The 21298-nt window shown below is 36.1% G+C and overlaps 1 protein-coding gene across 3 annotated transcripts in view; it reads left to right on the top strand.

The window, feature by feature from the left end:
- SF3B1 (splicing factor 3b subunit 1) overlaps positions 1–17678 on the top strand; it is a 35395-nt gene extending 17717 nt beyond the window's left edge. For 2 of the 3 annotated variants that reach the window (XM_065930900.1, XM_065930899.1), the window contains 19 exons: positions 2221–2458; positions 3710–3922; positions 4177–4298; positions 6180–6377; positions 6478–6579; positions 7757–7936; positions 8587–8673; positions 8793–9063; positions 9355–9500; positions 9605–9751; positions 9890–10015; positions 10794–11015; positions 11310–11492; positions 11574–11685; positions 13135–13255; positions 13555–13686; positions 14730–15002; positions 16696–16912; positions 17197–17678. In XM_065930900.1, the coding sequence (XP_065786972.1) occupies positions 2221–2458; positions 3710–3922; positions 4177–4298; positions 6180–6377; positions 6478–6579; positions 7757–7936; positions 8587–8673; positions 8793–9063; positions 9355–9500; positions 9605–9751; positions 9890–10015; positions 10794–11015; positions 11310–11492; positions 11574–11685; positions 13135–13255; positions 13555–13686; positions 14730–15002; positions 16696–16912; positions 17197–17355 (3249 nt within the window). In that variant the 3' untranslated portion in view covers positions 17356–17678. Of the gene's footprint in view, positions 1–2220; positions 2459–3709; positions 3923–4176; positions 4299–6179; positions 6378–6477; positions 6580–7756; positions 7937–8586; positions 8674–8792; positions 9064–9354; positions 9501–9604; positions 9752–9889; positions 10016–10793; positions 11016–11309; positions 11493–11573; positions 11686–12671; positions 12742–13134; positions 13256–13554; positions 13687–14729; positions 15003–16695; positions 16913–17196 lie in introns of those variants that run through there. The other variant, XR_010662445.1, reaches the window with a different exon arrangement.
- The last annotated feature ends 3620 nt before the right edge of the window (positions 17679–21298 follow it).

Genomic DNA, 21298 nt, shown 5'->3' on the forward strand with positions numbered 1-21298 from the left:
GGTCATCGTATATTCCTGTTATTCTCTAATCTGACATCCTATCCAAAATAAATTGTTGGCCCCACTTTTAAATATATTCAGGATCTAGCCACTTTACTTGATCTCTGTCCCCACTACCCTAGTCTAAGTCACTGTCCACTCTAGTATAGGCTACTGCAGATTTATTTACAAATGAGGAAAAGCATGTCAGGCCATGGCAGTGTTTTTCCAAACTCATAACTGAGTTCTAAACCTAACACATAATTTCCAAACAATTTAGTTTAAGGTAGATCTTGAGGACTTCCCATTTGCTTGCTGATATATGAGAGGACTTGATTCTGCAGAGAAATATTATTACTAAGTTAAATTCTGTGGTTGGCATTCAGTGTACATTTTTAAAACTGAGAAAAAGAAACTTATCTTGTATCTCTTTAACAGAAAAGATGACCCAAGAGTTGATGTCTGTTTTATAAAAACTTTAGAGATTCAGACCATATTTTCTTTCATGCTTCTCATTTAACACAATTCCATTATAATCATGTCTGTAGGAATTACAGTGGATAGTAGGAAGAATTTTTTCCTATCTGATTGAGCAGGAAGAGCAGTTGCCAGAAAGATGTTTTTTTTGTTTTTTTTTTTTTTCCTTTAGCCATGGACTTTATTGTTTGAATATTAACAACTATTATTCTATACTCACATTTTAATTTCTTACAAAACTCTACATTCCACATTGCTAGGTCTCTTCATTCTCCATTTTATGCCACATTTTCATGAAAAGGTATTTCGCTGAATCATAATCTGCCTGATTATGTGTTTGTTACAGTTGTTGTGGTGTAGTCACTAAGTTGTGACCCCATGGATCATAGACCCCCAGGCCCTTTTGTCCATGGGGTTCTCTAGGCAAGAATACTGGAATGGGTTGCCATTTCCTTCTCCAGGCAGAAAGATGTTTTTTTAACAGTTTATGTGCCTTGTTACTGTTCAGTGTTGTCCAGTCACTAAGTTGAGCCTGACCCTTCGAGACCCCATGGACTTCAGCTCGCCAGGCTTCCCTGTCCTTTGCTATCTCCTGAAGTTTGCTCAGATTCATGTCCATTGAGGTGGTAATGTCATCTAACCATCTCATCATCTGTTGCCCCCTTCTCCTTCCCTCCGTCTTTCCCAGCCAGCATCAGGGTCTTTTCCAGTGAGTCAGCTCTTGACATCAGGTTACTAAAGGATTAGAGCTTCAGCATCAGTCCTTCCAGTGAATATTCAGGGTTGATTTCCTTTAGGATTAACTGGTTTGATCTCCTTGCAGTCCAAGGGACTCTCAAGAGTCTTCTCCAGCACCACAATTTGAAAGCATTAATTCTTCGGCGCTTAGCCTTCTTTGTGGTCCAACTGTTTATATGCTTTACTCACCTAATTAAGAATATCTCAACCCTGATTAATATATAGAATCTTTTGAAAAAAAAAACAACTGATTCTTATTTGCAAACATAAAGCTAAATAGAACTCTTGGGTGGAGCATCCAACTTTAAAAGAAATATGTAAAAATATACTACAAAACTTATAGAATTATTTAAATACAAATTTTGTTTCCACCTGCCATTTTTTATATGATAGTGTCTGCATTGTGCAGGTTATTTTGCTATCACATTGTCTGATGCCGTATATCGCTCACTACTTGTCTTTATTTCAACTACCATGGAACTTTTGATTAAGTCAGCTTCTAATTTTTTGTTTTCATTAATCTTGAGAGTAATATAAAGATGATTATAAATATAACCTCATTTCAAGGATTTGAAATTATGCGGCAGTATCAAGTTACAATTACCCAAGTGATTCAAAACATGCTTAAAATAATTAAACACATAAAATTGAACAAAAATACAAAAATATTCTTAGTGGGAAATTTGGTGCTTATGTTTCTAAGCCCCAGATTTGAGAGGTGTATATCATTAGAACTGAAAGTTTTTGAGATCTCAACAGAGAAACTTTAATGTTTTCTCAAAGTTAACAGAGCCATTAGTGGCATACAAGATTATTACCCAAAATATGTTGTTTTTTTAAGCTAGGGCTTTTTTCATTGCTTTAAATTGTTTTCAGTCATAAACATGTTTGCTTAGAAAGTAGGTATTTTTTAAGCAGAAGGATAATCTACTCTCTTAATCATGAATTGAAACATTTAATTTTTTTTTAAGTTTTCTAGTTACTTTCATGTGGATGTCTGAAATAAAAATGTTTTACTCTGTTAAGACCCCTGGACATACCCCTTCCTTAAGATGGGATGAAACACCAGGTCGTGCAAAGGGAAGCGAAACTCCTGGAGCAACTCCAGGCTCAAAAATATGGGATCCTACCCCTAGTCACACACCTGCGGGAGCTGCTACTCCTGGACGAGGCGATACACCAGGCCATGCAACACCAGGCCATGGAGGCGCAACTTCCAGTGCTCGTAAAAACAGATGGGATGAGACCCCCAAAACAGAAAGAGGTACGTCTAGTGGAATCTGGACATGTGTTTGGGTAAAATGCTGATTTGATGAGTGGTATGTCTGTGGGTGAAACTCAGTTCTTTTGGTCCTGGATAGACAGATAAATAACCAGATGTTTTCGAGACAGGTTAAGAACTGAGCAGATTATATGTGTAAATCTTTTCCCTTCTTAAAGAGGTTTAAGATTTATTTTAGGAGGAACATTTCCTGTTGCTTAGTCGCTAAATTGTTTCCCACTCTTTTGTGACTCCATGGACTGTAGCCCTGCCAGGCTCCTCTTTCCATGGGATTTCCCAGACAAGAATATTTGAGTGGGTTGTCACCTGCAGGGGATCTTCCTGAACCAAGGATCAAACCTGCATCTGCTACATTGCAGGTGGATTCTTTACTGCTGAGCCTGAGCCATCAGGGCTTCCCAGGAAGAACATTAGGAGAACATGAAGTTTATAGGCCATAACTTATACTCTATTGTAGTATAATAACATCAATTATTGTCATGTAATATCATCATTATTGTACATAATGTCAAGTTTGCTATTTTACTCATTTTAAGGGCATGATTTATTAGCATTAAGTACATTCATGTGTTGTGCAGCCATTATCACTATCATTTCTAGAACTTTCTCATTGCAAATAAAAGCTGAACCCATTAAACAATAGCTTGCCATTCTTTCTCATCCCAGCGTCTGGTAACCTCTCATCTACTTTTTGTCTGTGTAAATTTGCCTAAATCTCATTGTTTGTTATGAATTCTCTGAAGCTGTGAGAATAGTTTTTGAAAGTTAAGATTTAATAGTACATCTGCTATATTAAAAATTTATGAAGAATGTTTAATGATAGGGCAGAGTGCTTTAACACATAATGTAGGGAATTCTCTGTAGTCCAGTGATTAGGACTCAGTGCTTTCCCTGCAGGGGCCTGGATTCAGTCCTTAGTCAGGGACTTGAGATTCCGCAAACCACACACCCCCTCCTCCTCCTCCCGCAAAAACAGTAATGTAATAGATAAGAGAAGTAGTATAAAATTGCACATGCAGAGTAACCTCACTCTGGAAAAATGAAAAATGGCTCAAGATACACAAAGTGAGTATTTCTGGGTTGTGGTATTATGAGTGATTAAAAAAATTCTTTGCTCCTGTTTCCTTGTTTCTGAACTTCCATCACTTTTGAGTTTGTTAACTCTTTGAGAATAAATAGTCCTTTTTTGACAGTGGTTAAAATTTTAGGCTTATTCACTCTTTTTCTTTAAAGATACTCCTGGGCATGGAAGTGGATGGGCTGAGACTCCTCGAACAGATCGAGGTGGAGATTCCATTGGTGAAACGCCAACTCCCGGAGCCAGTAAAAGAAAGTCACGTTGGGATGAAACACCAGCTAGTCAGATGGGTGGAAGCACTCCTGTCCTGACCCCTGGAAAGACACCAATTGGCACGCCAGCCATGAACATGGCCACCCCTACTCCAGGTAGAAACTTCATCATTGGAAATAATATTTTTTTCCTGTTAGTATTTTGAACTTTTTGTTTGTGGTTTTCTGTGTGTTATTAATGCCTATTTTTAGCAAGAATAACAGGACATAAAAGGAAGTTTAGAGTTTATAATATAAAAATGAGTGTTAGAATTGATCTTAACTGTCTTAAATATTCAATCCCAAGGACCTGTGTAATGATAAAAATCTTGCACTATATAGATTATTACAGATATTTGCTTTTTTGGTAGGTCACATAATGAGTATGACTCCTGAGCAGCTTCAGGCTTGGCGGTGGGAGCGCGAAATTGATGAGAGAAATCGCCCATTGTCTGATGAAGAATTAGATGCTATGTTCCCAGAAGGATATAAGGTAATAACAACATGAATCTGGTTTTTAGAATGTGAATTTGAGGGGGAGGGGTGCACCATGAAGCTTGCGTGATATCAATTCCCAATCATTCTGGGACCCGGCAGTGAAAGTGACAAGTCCTAACCATTGGACCATCAGGGAATTGCCTGGTTTTTGTTTTAAATATTCTTTGAAAATATTAACTGGTCAAGTTTGCATTGGTCTTGCCCAAATTTACTACTTTGTTTCATTCTTTAGATATTTCCAAGTGTGTTTCATTTCCACATTAGATCATGGTTATTTTACTTGATGTCTCACAAGATCCTGCGTATTTAGTTCATGGATTGCCAGTGAACACAAAGAATGTTCTTGCTTTACCATAGCAACTTGAAGTATAAAATTTTGTTAGGTACCTCTGACTCAAGGACCTTTTGATGGTCTAAACGTGGTCGTATAGCTGATGTGTTATAATCAGGGCTGGAACCTAAGTAATTTGATGGTCTTTACTGGGCCTTTTCTGCCAGTGTCTGTTGCTTTTTAACAGTTTTATGTATTTTCCCCTCTCTCCTCCTTAGGTTTGTACTAGAGTATTTGTTTTTAAGTATGCATGAATTAACTTCTTCATAACTTTTTGTAATCTTGGGTGGGGAAGGTCCCCTGGAGAAGGAAATGGCAACCCACTCCAGTGTTCTTGCCTGGAAAATCCCATGGACAGAGGAATCCTGGTGCATGCAGTACAGTCCATGGGGTCACAAAGAGTCGGACACGACCTAGCGAGTAAATCACCACAAATCTCCATGTAATACCGTGGGTATAGTCACTCTCCAGCCTACTGTTGACTGCCTGAGTGTATGTCTCAATTTCATTCATTGATTTCTTTATAAGTAGAAGGGGAAAATCCTCCTTTGTGAATATTGAGTGAATTTTTTGATTTTAGTCAAATGGTGTGTGTTTATAGGGCTTTGCTCTTTGCTCAACATTTTGGATTTTTATGCAATTACTCATTTTTGTACAGTCTTTTTTTTTTGAATTTTTTTTTTTTATTAGTTGGAGGCTAATTACTTCACAACATTTCAGTGGGTTTTGTCATACATTGACATGAATCAGCCATAGAGTTACACGTATTCCCCATCCCGATCCCCCCTCCCACCTCCCTCTCCACCCGACTCCTCTGTGTCCTCCCAGTGCACCAGGCCCGAGCACTTGTCTCATGCATCCCACCTGGGCTGGTGATCTGCTTCACCATAGATAATATACATGCTGTTCTTTCGAAACATCCCACCCTCACCTTTTCCCACAGAGTCCAAAAGTCTGTTCTGTACTTCCTTGTCTCTTTTTCTGTTTTGCATATAGGGTTATCGTTACCATGTTTCTAAATTCCATATATATGTGTTAGGATGCTGTAATGTTCTTTATCTTTCTGGCTTACTTCACTCTATATAATGGGCTCCAGTTTCATCCATCTCATTAATTTTGTACAGTCTTAAAAGAGATTTGCTTTTGTAGCACAGATTTCCATGAATTAATTTTAAATTTTTTATTAATCTTTTATGCATTCTGTGTACTCTGTGAGCTTATTTGCATTTATATGATACTGGTTCACCAATATGTTTATATAGACTAATGTTTGAAAGTGATGAGAATTTTGTAAGCCTGCTTCATGTATCTCATCATTTCCCCACACTTTTAGTACACTTAATCTAAATTTAAATTTGACGATAAAGAGTAATACTTGCCATATATTTTAAACATGTAATTAAAATAGAAAAATGAGATTTATGTTAATTGATGTTAATTCTTATGTCTAAGCAAAAAGCTTCTTACATGCACATATTATTCATTTTTGTTATCATTTACAATATAAAGCTAAGAAAGTCCTAAACTGTCTTTTAATTGTATTAGGTACTTCCTCCTCCAGCTGGATATGTTCCTATTCGAACTCCAGCTCGAAAGCTGACAGCAACTCCAACACCTTTGGGTGGTATGACAGGTTTCCACATGCAAACGGAAGATAGAACTATGAAAAACGTTAATGACCAACCATCTGGAAATCTTCCGTTTTTAAAACCTGATGATATTCAGTACTTTGATAAACTTTTGGTAAGTGATAATAACAGATACAAAATACTAATTTTTCATTTAGCAGTTACAAGTCATCATATCTCCACTAACCTTTAAATTTTTTACTTTTTACTGTTAGGTTGATGTCGATGAATCAACTCTTAGTCCAGAAGAGCAAAAAGAGAGAAAAATAATGAAATTGCTTTTAAAAATTAAGAATGGAACACCTCCTATGAGAAAGGTAAGTACCAGTTTGTTAAATCATCATGTTCATTATAATCTTAGAGATTCTCCATTTTATCCTCTTAAGCCTTTAAAACATGCCGAAGATAAGAGAATTAGTAGAGTTATGTGGGAAATTAGTATCATATGTGGTTTGAAAATGGTTGGTCCTTTAGGAGAACTTTAGGAGTTTTACCTTATACTGTTGTGACTCTTTTATTAAATTACCCTTTTTTTCTTATATTTTTTCATTTTTTTTTTAGTGATGGTATAGTTGATTTACAGTTTTGTGGTAATCTCTGCTGCACAGCAAAGTGACTCAGCTATATTCGTATATATATTCTTTTTTAGTGTTCTTTTCCATTATGGTTTATCACAGGGTATTGAGTACAGTTCCCTGTGTTATACACTAGGACCTTGTTTTCTATCCTTTCTAAATGTAATGGTTTGCATTCTACCAACCCCAGACTCTCAGTCCATCCCGCCCGCCCCCTAACCACAAGTCTGTTTGTTGTGTCTGTTTTGTTGATAGGTTCGTTTGTGTTGTATTTTAGATTCCACCTTTAAGTGATATTGTATGGTATTTGTCTTTCTCTTTCTGACTTACTAAAGTAGTAATCCTTAGTTGCCCCATGTTGTTGCAGATGACATTGTTTTGTTCTTTGTATGGATGAGTAGTGTTCTGTTGTACACATGCATCGTATCTGTCCATTCCTCTCTCAATGAGCATTCGGGTGGTTTCCACAGCCTGGCTACTGTGACCAGAGCTGCTGTGCACATAGGTGGTGTGTGTATCTGTTTGAATTGGAGTTTTGTCTGGATATATGCCCAGGAGTGAGATGCTGGATCCTATGATAATTCTATTTTTAGTTTTCTGAGGAGCCTCCATACTGTTTTCACAATGGCTACACCAGCGTGCATGCCCACTAGTAGTGTAGGAAGGTTCCCTTTTCTCCACACCTTCTCTAGCATTCAGTTACCCTGTTAGAATTTATCTGAAAATATTGATTAAGCCTTTATCACAAGAGTTCAAACTTCAGAGTAATTTTGATGGGAATGAACACACACTTCTGTACGGAAAATATCCGTGAAGTTTACACTAAAATATTCAGTTACAGAAAACCATGGAGTAATTATTTTGCTCCCATTCAAAATGCTTGTAATCAAGAAACCTAACCTTTTACTCTTTCTTCCAGGCTGCATTGCGTCAGATTACTGATAAAGCTCGTGAATTTGGAGCTGGTCCTTTGTTTAATCAGATTCTTCCTCTGCTGATGTCACCTACACTTGAGGATCAAGAGCGCCATTTACTTGTGAAAGTTATTGATAGAATATTATACAAACTTGACGACTTAGTTCGACCATATGTACACAAGGTTTGTTCTCCAGTTGTGTTTCTAATGACTTGATATATTTTGATATAAAAAGAATTCATAATTTTTTTTTTACCAACTTATCAACAGATGTATTTGTGAAATGTGAAAATTCTTAAAAGTAACAACTGATGCTATACATTTACAATTAAAAAAGGAAACTTCAGCTCCTTTTCAAGAATACTCAGTTAACCATTGTTTCATTTATATGCACTCAGACCTTTTTATTTGCATGTAGGTACATATACAAATACATGTATAAATAGATGTAACTTTTGGCCATCCTATATAATGGGTTCATAGTACTCATATTTTTAATTTGCTTTTATTGATATTAGGATGTGAAAATGTATGTTCCTGTATCATTAGCCATTTAGTACTAAGAACCATCTTTTTGCTGATGGTAATTATGGCTTAGAATTGTAAAATGCAGATGGGGTGTGTGTGTATGTTGTATTTAATAATTTTTGTATTACCATTTCTCCCAAATACTGATTTTTATGTTGGGTTTAAAGTTGTGTGATTAAAATTCTTAATTTGTCCCTTAATGAACACATTCCTGAAAATTAAAATTTTCTTTATATGTACTCTGTTACATGAGCATTGCATCAGTCAGTACCTGGTGTGAAAATGTAGCTCCTTCTCTTTTTCAGATCCTAGTGGTCATTGAACCATTGTTGATTGATGAAGATTACTACGCTCGAGTGGAAGGCAGAGAGATTATTTCTAATTTGGCAAAGGTATTTATGTGTCTGGAAAAGAAAGTTTTATATTTGTTGATAGGATTATTCAATTTTAGAACAAAATGATTGAAGGTTAATGTTATCAACTCATTATCATTTTTTTCTTGAACTTTCAGGCTGCTGGACTGGCTACTATGATCTCTACCATGAGACCTGATATAGATAACATGGATGAGTATGTCCGTAACACAACAGCTCGAGCTTTTGCTGTTGTAGCCTCTGCTCTGGGCATTCCTTCATTATTGCCTTTCTTAAAAGCTGTGTGCAAAAGCAAGAAGTCCTGGCAAGCGAGACACACTGGTATAAAGATTGTACAGCAGATAGCTATTCTCATGGGCTGTGCCATCTTGCCACATCTCAGAAGTTTAGTTGAAATCATTGAACATGGTAAGTTGTAGGATAACTTTTGTTTTCAGATAGGTTTCCTGAAATTTGGGCTACTGATTTTTGAAGAGAGAATTGGAAGGTGACCTACATAAACACCATATAGTTTATGATTGGTAATATTAGCTGCTAATAGGCTGTAGTTCATACTGTTTTTTGCCTTACTTTGTCCAATGTGAACAGATTCTGCAGTTTGACTAAATGGTTAGATGTATTGCCGGGATCTCAGTAGTACTATCTGAGTTAAATTTAGGCAATGTTGCTTAGTTGAAACCTGTGTTTGACTTTCTATAGGTCTTGTGGATGAGCAGCAGAAAGTTCGGACCATTAGCGCTTTGGCCATTGCTGCCTTGGCTGAAGCCGCAACCCCTTATGGTATCGAATCTTTTGATTCTGTGTTAAAGCCTCTATGGAAGGGTATCCGCCAACACAGAGGAAAGGTAAATTCGCCAGTTTGGTTGTGTTTTTTATTTGTACTCATTGAAGTTCAAGTTATCTAAATCTAATTTACTAAGTATATATATATTTTTTTACTTTAAAATAGGGTCTTGCCGCTTTCTTAAAGGCTATTGGGTATCTTATTCCTCTCATGGATGCAGAATATGCCAACTACTATACTAGAGAAGTGATGTTAATTCTTATTCGAGAATTCCAGTCTCCTGATGAAGAAATGAAGAAAATTGTGCTAAAGGTACTTGTTCCAGATTGTTCCATATTTATTAATCTAAATTGGATATGTTTCATTGTTGAAAGAATTTTATATCATCAAAAAATATTTAGACCAGGACTGTGTGTGCTGCTGTTATTATTATTTTTTTGAACATTTTAGGTGGTAAAGCAGTGTTGTGGAACAGATGGTGTAGAAGCAAACTACATTAAAACAGAGATCCTTCCTCCCTTTTTTAAACACTTTTGGCAACATAGAATGGCTTTGGATAGAAGAAATTACCGACAGGTAAGTTTTTGTTGTTAAAAAAAATTTTTTTCAGAAATTCTTTCAATTAATCCATTAGTTTGATTACATATTACATAAATCATACTTTGCCTTGAGGATCTCATAGATTGTTTGCTTGAATGTGAAAGAGGATGGATTTTAGTCAGCAAGTCAATTTTCATTTTGAGTTTGCATTCTAGAATAAATAGCCAACTATGAATTCACATTTTTATCTAGTAAATGAACTACTTAATCTGGCTTAAATGAAGCATGAATATAATCTTAACCATAATCCCCTTGACATAGACTCATACTTAATTTTTTTGACCACCTTTTTCTTAAAGTTTTATTATTTTTTAAAAAATGCTTTTGGTTGTGCTGGATCTTTGTTGCTGCCCTTGGACTTTCTCTAGTTATAGCGAGCAGGGGGCTCCTTTTTGTTGCGGGGCATGGGCTTCTCATTGTGGTGGCTTCTCTTGTTGTGGCGCTCTGGCTCATGGGTTCTTGGGCTTCAGTAGTTGCAGCACATGGACTACAAAGTGTGGGCTCAATAATTATGTGCACAGGCTTAGTTGGTCTGGGCATGTGGGATCTTCCCTGGCCATGCCCTCTGCATTGGCAGGCAGATTCTTACCCACTGTACCACCAGGGAAGTCCCATCTTAAAGTTTTAATAGTAGGAGCCAGGTATTTTCGGCACACTGACTAGCTAAATAGTATCCTTAGAATGTTCCATTTTCATGATGTCTCTGTATTTCCTTGGAAAAGCAGTAAATTAATTTTTCCCTCCTCTTTTTTAGTTAGTTGATACTACTGTGGAGTTGGCAAACAAAGTAGGTGCAGCAGAAATTATATCCAGGATTGTGGATGATCTAAAAGATGAAGCTGAACAGTACAGAAAAATGGTGATGGAGACAATTGAGAAAATTATGGGCAACTTGGGAGCAGCAGATATTGATCATAAACTTGAAGAACAACTGATTGATGGCATTCTTTATGCTTTCCAAGAACAGACTACAGAGGTAATGATACTGATTATTATGGCAAGTTGCCATTGGCTCTCATATTTATAAAAAGTAGTTTCAAGCAAATATTATCACTAAAGAGTAATTAAAAGTTTTAAATGCCCATGTTTATGCAGTTAACTACAAAGAAATGTGCTTCTACATCACATTTTTAGGATAGATTTTTGGAAGCTGAATATTAGTATATCTTAACTGTTTTGTCACAAACTGAATTCTTGTTCGCATTGAATATAGTTTTTAAATTTAACTTGGCCTTTTTTTTTTTTTTTTTTTTTAATTTTACTTTATAAGGACTCAGTAATGTTGAATGGCTTTGGTACAGTGGTCAATGCTCTCGGCAAACGAGTCAAACCTTACTTGCCTCAGATCTGTGGTACAGTTTTGTGGCGTTTAAATAACAAATCAGCAAAAGTTAGGCAGCAGGCAGCTGACTTGATCTCTCGAACAGCTGTTGTCATGAAGACTTGTCAAGAGGTAAACTTTTATATCAGATTCTTAATTATTCACCAAAAGAAATAGCATAAACAGTAACATTTCATCATTTTTTTTTAACAGGAAAAATTGATGGGACATTTGGGTGTTGTTTTGTATGAGTATTTGGGTGAAGAGTACCCTGAAGTCTTGGGCAGCATTCTTGGAGCACTGAAGGCCATTGTAAATGTAATAGGTATGGTATTCGTTGGTTATGGAAGATTTTTTTGTTTTTTGCTTTTTAAAACTTCTTTGGATTTTTTGAAAGTAAAATACAGAATCCTATTTAGGAGTTGAGTGATGATATCTGATACAGTTTTTTAACTACTAAAAAATATAGTTAAGTTGGGATGTCACAAGAATCTTACCTCCCAAAACCTATTTATATTTTACTTTAAAAGAGAAAAGAGGGCAAGTTTTAGGACCTGCAAGAGAGGAGTGAATAGTCACAACTCAAAAACTTTGAAGTCATGGGGTAAGAGGGCCCTAAAAATACAGTGTCTCACCTGGAATATATAGGAGGGCAATGGTGGGTGGAGAGAACTCTGAAATTTTAAGACTAAATATGATATATTTACTCAACTTGAATAAAATGGTTATGGTAGGTTTTCCTGCTTGCCATTAAGTTCGAGGAATGATAACCAGGGAGAAAAGTGAATCGATCAAATAATCTCATTATTTAAATCCAATTCTTTTAAACTGCCCTTTCAGCTTTTTACCCAAAGTTAAAACAAGTAAGTTCTTTTGGGTGTGGAGAATAAAGCTTTTTATTCTTTAAAGGTCTTATGATGGAGCAGTAAATATGGTCTTGTGTTTTATGTTTCATTGTAATTGAATAGAACTATTGCAGATTTGTGCAGAGTTTAGAGGGGCAGGAATAACCTATCAGGAGGTTGAAATAAGCCACTATTTTTCTCATTTTAGTAAGGGGTTTTTATGCAATATAGGAGGTCTTTGAACCATTGCATTTACATATAAATCGCAGTTGAGCCCTGTCCTCTATATTTGGAGATATTTGCTAAAAATCAGTTACTTGGCCACTTGTGGGGCTCTGGTTTGCAGGGAATTATAAACCATATTGTTGGTCAGAGAAACATGGGAAAATGGAGAGAGAATCAGAGCAAGCAATTCTAGTTAGAACAAGAGCCCCTGCCAGCTGCCTCCTTTTTTCTCTCTTCATAGGTGTAAATACCATCCAAGTATGCCCTGCATTGCAGGGAGACTGGAGATCTGTTTGTTTTGCAGTTAAAGGGTAAGGGGGCCCTTTCTGGAAAATTTTGCTTTAATTTACATGTCTCCCTCTGGCTTATATTGTTGTGTATGGCCGGAACATAAGCTGTCCCCATATTTAAATGTCAGTGTACAAATACATTTCAGAACTAAATGGAATTTTTTTGTTGTTGAGTATCCATCATTCTTTAAATCACTTCACTAATTTCTTTCATTTTTATACATAATCAGAAGTTGTTAATGAAAAGTTTAAAATTCTGCGTTTGGTCAGAATCTGGGACTTTTTCTTTCCATAGGCAGCTGTAAGTTTGTATTTATGCCTGGTCACATATATTACATTGTTAAGTAAAAGATAAAATGAGCAAAGCTTGCAGTTTACATGTTAATTGATAGTGTGTTGACTTTTGTTAAATAGGTATGCATAAGATGACCCCACCAATTAAAGATCTGCTGCCTAGACTCACCCCCATCTTAAAGAATAGGCATGAAAAAGTACAGGAGAATTGTATTGATCTTGTTGGGCGTATTGCTGATAGGTAAGCAGATTACCTAAATATTTTTATAAGTAGTAGTGGTTTTCACATTTTTATTCACTTTGCAAATTTGCTAATATAGTCAGGCTAATATTTTCAGTGAAATTTCAGTTTGATAATGAGGGAGTAGCAGTATATTTTTAAATTTTGCTTTTATTTAAAAATAATCCATCTATTCTGAATAGTAATAACTTATATAAGGCTTAAAATGAGTTGGTAATCATGTTTTGAGAGCTGAATTTGTAAATTTACCTTTTAAAACTTACTGTCACAAACAAATTACCTTTTATTTTTAAAACTAGGGGAGCTGAATATGTGTCTGCAAGAGAATGGATGAGGATTTGCTTTGAGCTTTTAGAGCTCTTAAAAGCACACAAAAAAGCTATTCGTAGAGCCACAGTCAACACATTTGGTTATATTGCAAAGGCTATTGGGTGAGTATTATTTACATCTATGTATTTTTTTTTTTTACTTTATAGTAGACTGATTTAGTGTTAAAAGATGTTTCTGTAAGCTCTTTTAAGGTAAGGTATGAGTAATGCAGTTAAAATAGACTAACTACTGACCTTCAGTTTTTGAAATGTTTTCTTTCATCTTCAGTTGATTTCAAACAAGGGTATAAAATTTCATTTAATAACACTTCAGTGTTTGAGAGAGGGAAACATTTCAGAGGGATTTCGGACTTTGTTGATTCTTTTTGGTTATTGTTTAAAATATTAAGGCCAGTTCTTTTTGGATATTGCTAAAACAGGTAATATAGTTTACTTCTCATGTTAATACTTCATGTGTTTTGAAAATATTTTTCTAGAATTAATCCACGGACAACTAAAAATTATAGCTATTTTGTTAGATAATCTGTGGTTATTTGCTTTCACTCCACCAGAACCAAACTAGAACAGTCATTGTAGAAGATATTTCATGTACATATGGCATAATAACAAGATATTCTCAAATATAGCAAAAGTTGATTATATAATTAGAGTCTCCCCCACCCCCTTTTTAGTAGAACTGTAGTATGTTTTCATGTGTGCTGTAAGTCAAGCAATTTGCAGTGAATAGCTGTGCTAATATAGCCTTTTAGTTCCTATGTCCCTTTAAATTTGTGATAAGATAAATCCTTAAAGAAGGAGAATAAAGGTGGTAAAGGTGTGTGGGTGGGAAGATAAAAGGAAAACAGAGTTTTGTATGTTATGGAATGGGAGACCACGTTCTGACTACTCAAAGAATTACTCAGACTAAACATGTAATGAAATTTCTTTCTATTTCTGGAAATTTATTAAAAACTGAATTATATTTGAAAATGAATCTATTTGAATATTTTCATTAAAGTGAACATTTTAATTAAAATGAAGTTCTTAAGTAGAAACAGTAATGCCATAGCATAAAATTACTGAGTTCCCATCCTTTGATTATTTTTCTTCCCTCTGAAAAAATTTTGACTTGTATACTAACAGTTTGCTGACACATTTTTTTCCAGCCCTCATGATGTATTGGCTACACTTCTCAACAACCTAAAAGTTCAGGAAAGGCAGAACAGAGTTTGTACAACTGTGGCCATAGCTATTGTTGCTGAAACATGTTCACCCTTCACAGTACTGCCTGCCTTAATGAATGAATACAGAGTTCCTGAACTGAATGTTCAAAATGGAGTGTTAAAATCACTTTCCTTCTTGTTTGAATATATTGGTGAAATGGGAAAGGACTACATTTATGCTGTAACACCACTACTTGAGGATGCTTTAATGGATAGGTAAGTGACTTGAACTAAGCACAAGAAAATAGTTAAAATAATTCTTTTATTTTAGAACTTATTGAAGTAATCATTACAGGACCTGCTTGTTGTGGTGTAGTTAAAGAAGGGACTACTAGCCTGTATTTTTATGAAATTGTAAATGGGACTGTTATCTCCAAATAGGTATATGATACAGGACTTTTCCTGGTGGCCCTGTGGCTAAGAACCCCCCTGCCAGTACAGGGGGCGTCGGTTCAGTCCCTGGTGTGGGAAGGCCCCAGTGGCGTGGGGCAGCTAAGCCCCTGCCCTGCAGCAAGAGAAGTCTCCACGATTAAGAAAGTCACCCCTGCTCTCTGCCCTAGAGAACGCCCATGTGCAGCAACAAAGACCCTGCACAGCCAAAGGGAAAAAAAGATACGTACTGTAGTGGTTCCCCCAGTTTTTCCCCAAGTGTGCCCTGTCTTTGTTTTTAACCCCCCCCCCCTTTTTTTTTTTGGCCATGCTGTGAGGTTTGTGAGATCTTAGTTAGCTGACCAGGGATTGAACCCTGGCACCAATAGTGGAAGCACTGAGTCCTAACAACTGGACCATCAGGAAATTTCCAATCAACTTTTATTTTAAAAAGAAGATGATGAGCATGAGCTTATTGATAAAACGAAGAGACCTGACCTTTTTAGCTTTTTGTTATGGCAGGTGAAGCAGAGACACTTAACTACTGAACATAGCCTGCCAGAGCCACACTGTTGTCACTGCAGGCCTACAATTACTCAGATAATGACCCCTGATAAAGTTTTGCTTGAGGTGATTGATCAAGTCCTAATACCAAGAAACATTAGTTGGGAAATTTACCAAGGAGGAATACAGCTTCATTATAATCTGTGCCTAATAGATTATTATAATAAATAAGAAATAAAGAGATGCTAGTAACTAAGTAGGTTCAGGTGTGTTTTTTTTTTTCTCTTAAGGTTTAAGAGGATAAGATGTTTTTTTCTCTTAAATACTTTTAAGGAAAAAAAAATACTTTTAAGGTTCTCTTCCTGCCTTTGAGGGTAAAACGTATGAACTTGTTTTTATACCTGTCATAGACCTTTATCTGATACTTGTACTCAGTTGAATAAATTGTGGAATAAATAAGTCAATGATTTGTCATAAAGTCAGTCAAAACATGGGAGGTGATAAAAGTTCTTTTTTCTGGGTTTGAAAAAATTATTAGTCCTTCTCTTCCTTTTCCCCAAATTGGATTCTTGAGTGAATCTTTTTAAAAAACCACAAGGGAAGGGATTTAATCTCAATTTAATTATCTACTGTATATAGTATTGAATTACTTTCAAAGATTTTAAATTTACAGAGTTTAAAATGAGATATTACTGTTAATCATTGGTATGTTAAGAGTCATGTATCCCCTCTTATTTTTAGTAGCTTGCAAAAATATACATTGTGCTGGGCCTTCTTGCTCATATTACTCTGAAAGAAAAATACAGCTCATTTTTGAGCCATAGTGAGGAGATTTGAATCATTAAAGCAAAAGTTCTCAAGTAGAATCATTAGTCACTCTAGAGGTATCCTATGTCAGATACATGAGATATAAGGATGACTCTGCATCCATTCCAAGCATTGAGTTTGTGATTTAGTTTCTTAACAGGCAGGCAAGTATTTTCTGTGAAATTAACACTACATCTTAATAAAAAGCTTTTTTCCCTCTCCATTACAGAGACCTTGTACACAGACAGACTGCTAGTGCAGTGGTGCAACACATGTCACTTGGGGTTTATGGATTTGGTTGCGAAGATTCGCTGAATCACTTGTTGAACTATGTATGGCCCAATGTGTTCGAGACATCTCCCCATGTAATTCAGGCAGTTATGGGCGCCCTGGAGGGCCTGAGAGTTGCTATTGGACCATGTAGAATGCTACAGTATTGTTTACAGGTAAGTTAAAGATTTTTTAAACCGTACTCATTGAAAAAGGTAATTTAGTTGAATTAACTCACTGTTCCTAATTATCATTTAGGGAGGATATATTTGTACCATATGGGAAAACAGTTATGAGGGGAGAGAAGATTAGATTTTTGTCCTTGCCCACTGCAGTTTTATGCAATTGACATCTTTTTTTTTCTCTCTCAAAGGGAGATGTTTAGAAACATCTTTATGATTTGTTTGTTGTGTTAAGGTTATGTAGTTCTTGAAATAATGTAACCTTTTAATTATTCTAGGGTTTGTTTCACCCAGCCCGGAAAGTCAGAGATGTGTATTGGAAAATTTACAACTCCATTTACATCGGCTCACAGGATGCTCTCATAGCACATTACCCAAGAATCTACAACGATGATAAGAACACCTATATTCGTTACGAACTTGACTATATCTTGTAACTTTATTGTTTATTTTGTGTTTAATGCACAGCTGTTTCACACATTAAACTTGCTTTGATTTGGTGATGTAAACTTTTAAACATTGCAGATCAGCGTAGAACTGGTCATAGAGGAAGAGCTAGAAACCCAGTAGCATGATTTTTAAATAACCTTTGTTTTTGATGTTAAGCAGTAAACACCAGTAGTGACCAAGAACAGTGATCACACACACTATGCTGGAGGGCTTTCATTTTTAATTCATGTTTATGAAGATTTAGAATTCATTCCTTGTGTTTAAAGGGAATGTTTAATTGAGAAATAAACATTTGTGTACAAAATGCTAACTCGTGTGTGTTTTTTGAACATGACTTGTAAAATGCGGAACTTTGATAAAGTACTGGTTTCTGTAGAATAAGTGACTTAATATCGTTTTCTGTCACCTGGTTTATAGAAAGTAGTTAGTAGAATACAAGCTATATAAAGTGATGGTATCTTTGTCAAAATTCCATTGCTCTGTTGATAAAGACATTAGGAAGAGTAGCTTTGGGGGTGTTAACCTCAAACTAGCACAACCCTTCCATCACCTTAGAAAATATAGCACCTTTGCTGAACTGTCTTTAATATTATTTTGCACTTGCATAGCGCCTTTCATCTCTTGATTTCTCAAAATGCTTATGAATTTGCTTAAGGGAAGTAATTCAAGTCAGATCTGACTCTTGTTCTGTTTAGAATGTGGGAAAAGTAGCTTAAACCTCTCTCTGTAGGGAGTGAGGCTACCTCTAAGTCATGCTAGTTAGAATAAGACAGTCTTTGAGATCTTTGCCTGTGTCATGTCATAAGCCACTACCTGTTAAGCACCTACTCTGTGTCAGCCATCATGGTTAGTTGTAGGGATGCAGAGGTGCTTCTGACCTGCCTCTTGCCTTTAAGAAATACAGTGTAATGGAAAAGGGGAAACATCTAGTTGCAGATTACTTATGTACTAATACTACACAATGGCAGCAGCTGAAATGTCTAGGTTTGCTTAGTTTTGCTTAAGTATCAGATAATATCAATCAATTATCAGATAATAATTGGTCAATAGGTATTGAGCATAAACTGAAATGCCATTCAAATCTAGAAGAACCAAGCACTAATAGAGTACTTTTTTTTATAATAAAGTGTAAACTTTTTTAGTTTTAGTTGTTAATCTTCCCATAGCTATTTTAGTTTATCTCCTTATGTAATAGTACTTAACGTGAACTCTGATGAGAAATGAGCTGCCGCAGCAGCCTAAACATAAGGTGGCTCTGCCACAGTAAGAAAAACCAATATCCTGAGATTAGGTTAATTTATTGAACTGTTAATACTTAGGGCTCCCTGTTTTGGAGGCTTAAACCTTGAGAAATAACTTACAATTGGCTGACTTGTACAAAATTGATATTGAGCATTAGCTGATCAGGCAGAATTAGTAACTAGTTTCTTATGTGACATAACTTCATGACAACATGTCAACGGTACAAAATTTCTGAATTCATCTATTTGTAGAAGTTACTGTAACAGTATCCCTCGTGCAACTTTAAATCTTGCTGTTCTCTTTTATGCTCGATGTCAAATGACCTTCAGTAATTACTAATTGTGAAAATTAAAGAATACAATGAAATTTCAAAGCCAAAATTTGCTTTTAAACCAGTCTTTGGAAAATTTAGTTACATATTCAAATTCTTGCATAAGCTCAGTTTGCTTTGGCCCTTGCTGTTTATGTTAAACATCTATGCTTTGTAGTGGCAGTGTGGAGCAAAGACGATTGGAAGTGGTTTTTTACTGATACAAAAACTTGAGGACAGAGAGGTGAGGCAAATACTGAGGCCTGTGATCGTAAAAGTTGGGACCAAATGAGGCTCACAAATGTTTGAATTACTTTATATGCTTCTGGAATAAGGAAAGCATTTTGTGAGATATACATGTGAAAGACGCTATGTGAAGTTTTAACAAAGACTTTTTCTTTCGCACTTTCCTTTGGTGTTTCTTAAAGCCAAACTTAAAAAGGAAGAAATTAATGTTCTGAGGGGACAGTGGGTGGGTTTTTCTGTGGGCTTTTGTTGATTTTCCTGTGGGCCCTCTAATGGAATTGATCTCTCTGGCTGTTCAATTTTTTTCTTATTGTATTTTTAAAGTTTGTTGTATGGTGCCCTGTGAGCATCAAGTACCACCAGATGAATAAAACTTATTATATCCAAAGTCTTAGACCAGTTTTTAATCTTAGTTGACTTTGTATTATTACTGCACTACACTGTTGTGGTTGTGCCATTTTAATGGTATTGAACTCTGGGGCTTTTTTCCAATTAAGGGAACTTGATGTTGAAAAACCAAAGAATACTGGTTTTTGATAAAGAACTGAAAAAAAACAGTTGGAGCCATATAGGTTCAGTTGTTTGGTCCTCTGGTGTTCAGTGCTTCCTAAATCTTACAAGGTTAGATAAAGCAGAAGTTACAACTGGGTTTTCAACCTTGGCATTATTGTAATTTGGGGCCAGACACATCTATTGTGTGGGGTCACTTTGCGGGCATTGTAGGATGTATAGTATCCCTGACTATCCAGTAGATGGCAGCACCACCCCACCCCAGTTGTGATAACCAAAAAGGCCTCCAGATGCTGTCTCATGTATCCTGGAGTGCAAAATCTCCCTAGCTTGAGGACTATTTTGATACTTGTTTAAGCAGGACTCACATATATCTGATGAAAGGGTAATGTAAAAAAGCATTTCATTTTAGGTAGCAATTACCTCGGTAGAAACTAGATTTACTATTTCATAAATATTAAAAACACCCACCTTGGGTAAACCTGCATCAGTCCTGGGGAAAGCAAGCTGAAAATGTAGGATGTTGACTGGTCCTCAGAACATGTGGCTGAGGTGGTAAAGAGCCCACTTGTAATGCAGGAGACCCAGTTCAATCCCTGGGTCGGGAAGATCTCCTGGATGGGGGCATGACAGCCCACTCTAGTGTTCTTGCCTGGAGAATCCCATGGGTAGAGAAGCCTGGTGGGCTGCAGTCCATGGGGTCGCTTAGAGTTGGACACGGCTGAGTGACTAGCCGGGCTGGAACCAGGTGCACACACAGGCAGAAACGCCAGCTTGGTGCTCTGCCTCGGATGCAGCTGTTCAGGGCCCTGCTTACGTATGACTGGTGGAGGAAGGCGAAAAAGTGGATAGGAAGCTGTGGAATATAAGGTGACTGCAGAATACAGAGAGAATACAGATTTTCAATGTAGGTAAGAGTTACTAAACTAGAGAGTAAATGACATTTCTAGTGTTCATGCTAGAAAAGCTAAAGTTTTTAAAATTTGTTAATAGTTCATAATGCAGAAAGATTATAAAAGGACGTGCTTACATGCCAGGTTAGACAAAATGATGTTTAAAATTTTGGGGAAAAAAATTTGTGGGAGGAAATTTTTAATGAGTGAGAGGCTCTGGAAGGAGTTTATGTTATCTGGGAGTATCTTTGTGCTAGGAAGAAACAGGATAAATTGTTAATTGTTCCTGTATCTACCCCCCTAAACTTAAAAATTTACAAATACTGAGAAGAGTTGAAAGAATAGTACAATGAAATCCATACATCCTTCAGCTAAATTCAGCAATTAAAATTGTGTTGCATTCACTTTCTGTTCTTAAATAATGTAATCTCATGAAACAATTTTTACCGTTATTACTGTAGAGAAAGTTTGGGACTAGATAAAATAGAGCAGGCTGATAAGCAAAAGAAAAGAAATAACAATGTGTTTTCAATGAGCTGGAAGTCAGGGCATCGATTTACGGATTTTCTTGGACAGGAAGAGAAACATCTTTTCCTGTGTCCATAAGGAAGACAGCAGTGTGGTAGTTTGTAGGCATGAAAAGTGTGTCCATGGCATATGGGCATCAAAATATAGAAATAGTAATACCACTACTTCAGAAACAAGTAGTCATAAATGAGGAAAATCATG

Source organism: Muntiacus reevesi, chromosome 3 (assembly GCF_963930625.1).
Source record: "Muntiacus reevesi chromosome 3, mMunRee1.1, whole genome shotgun sequence".
Lineage (NCBI taxonomy): Eukaryota > Metazoa > Chordata > Mammalia > Artiodactyla > Cervidae > Muntiacus > Muntiacus reevesi.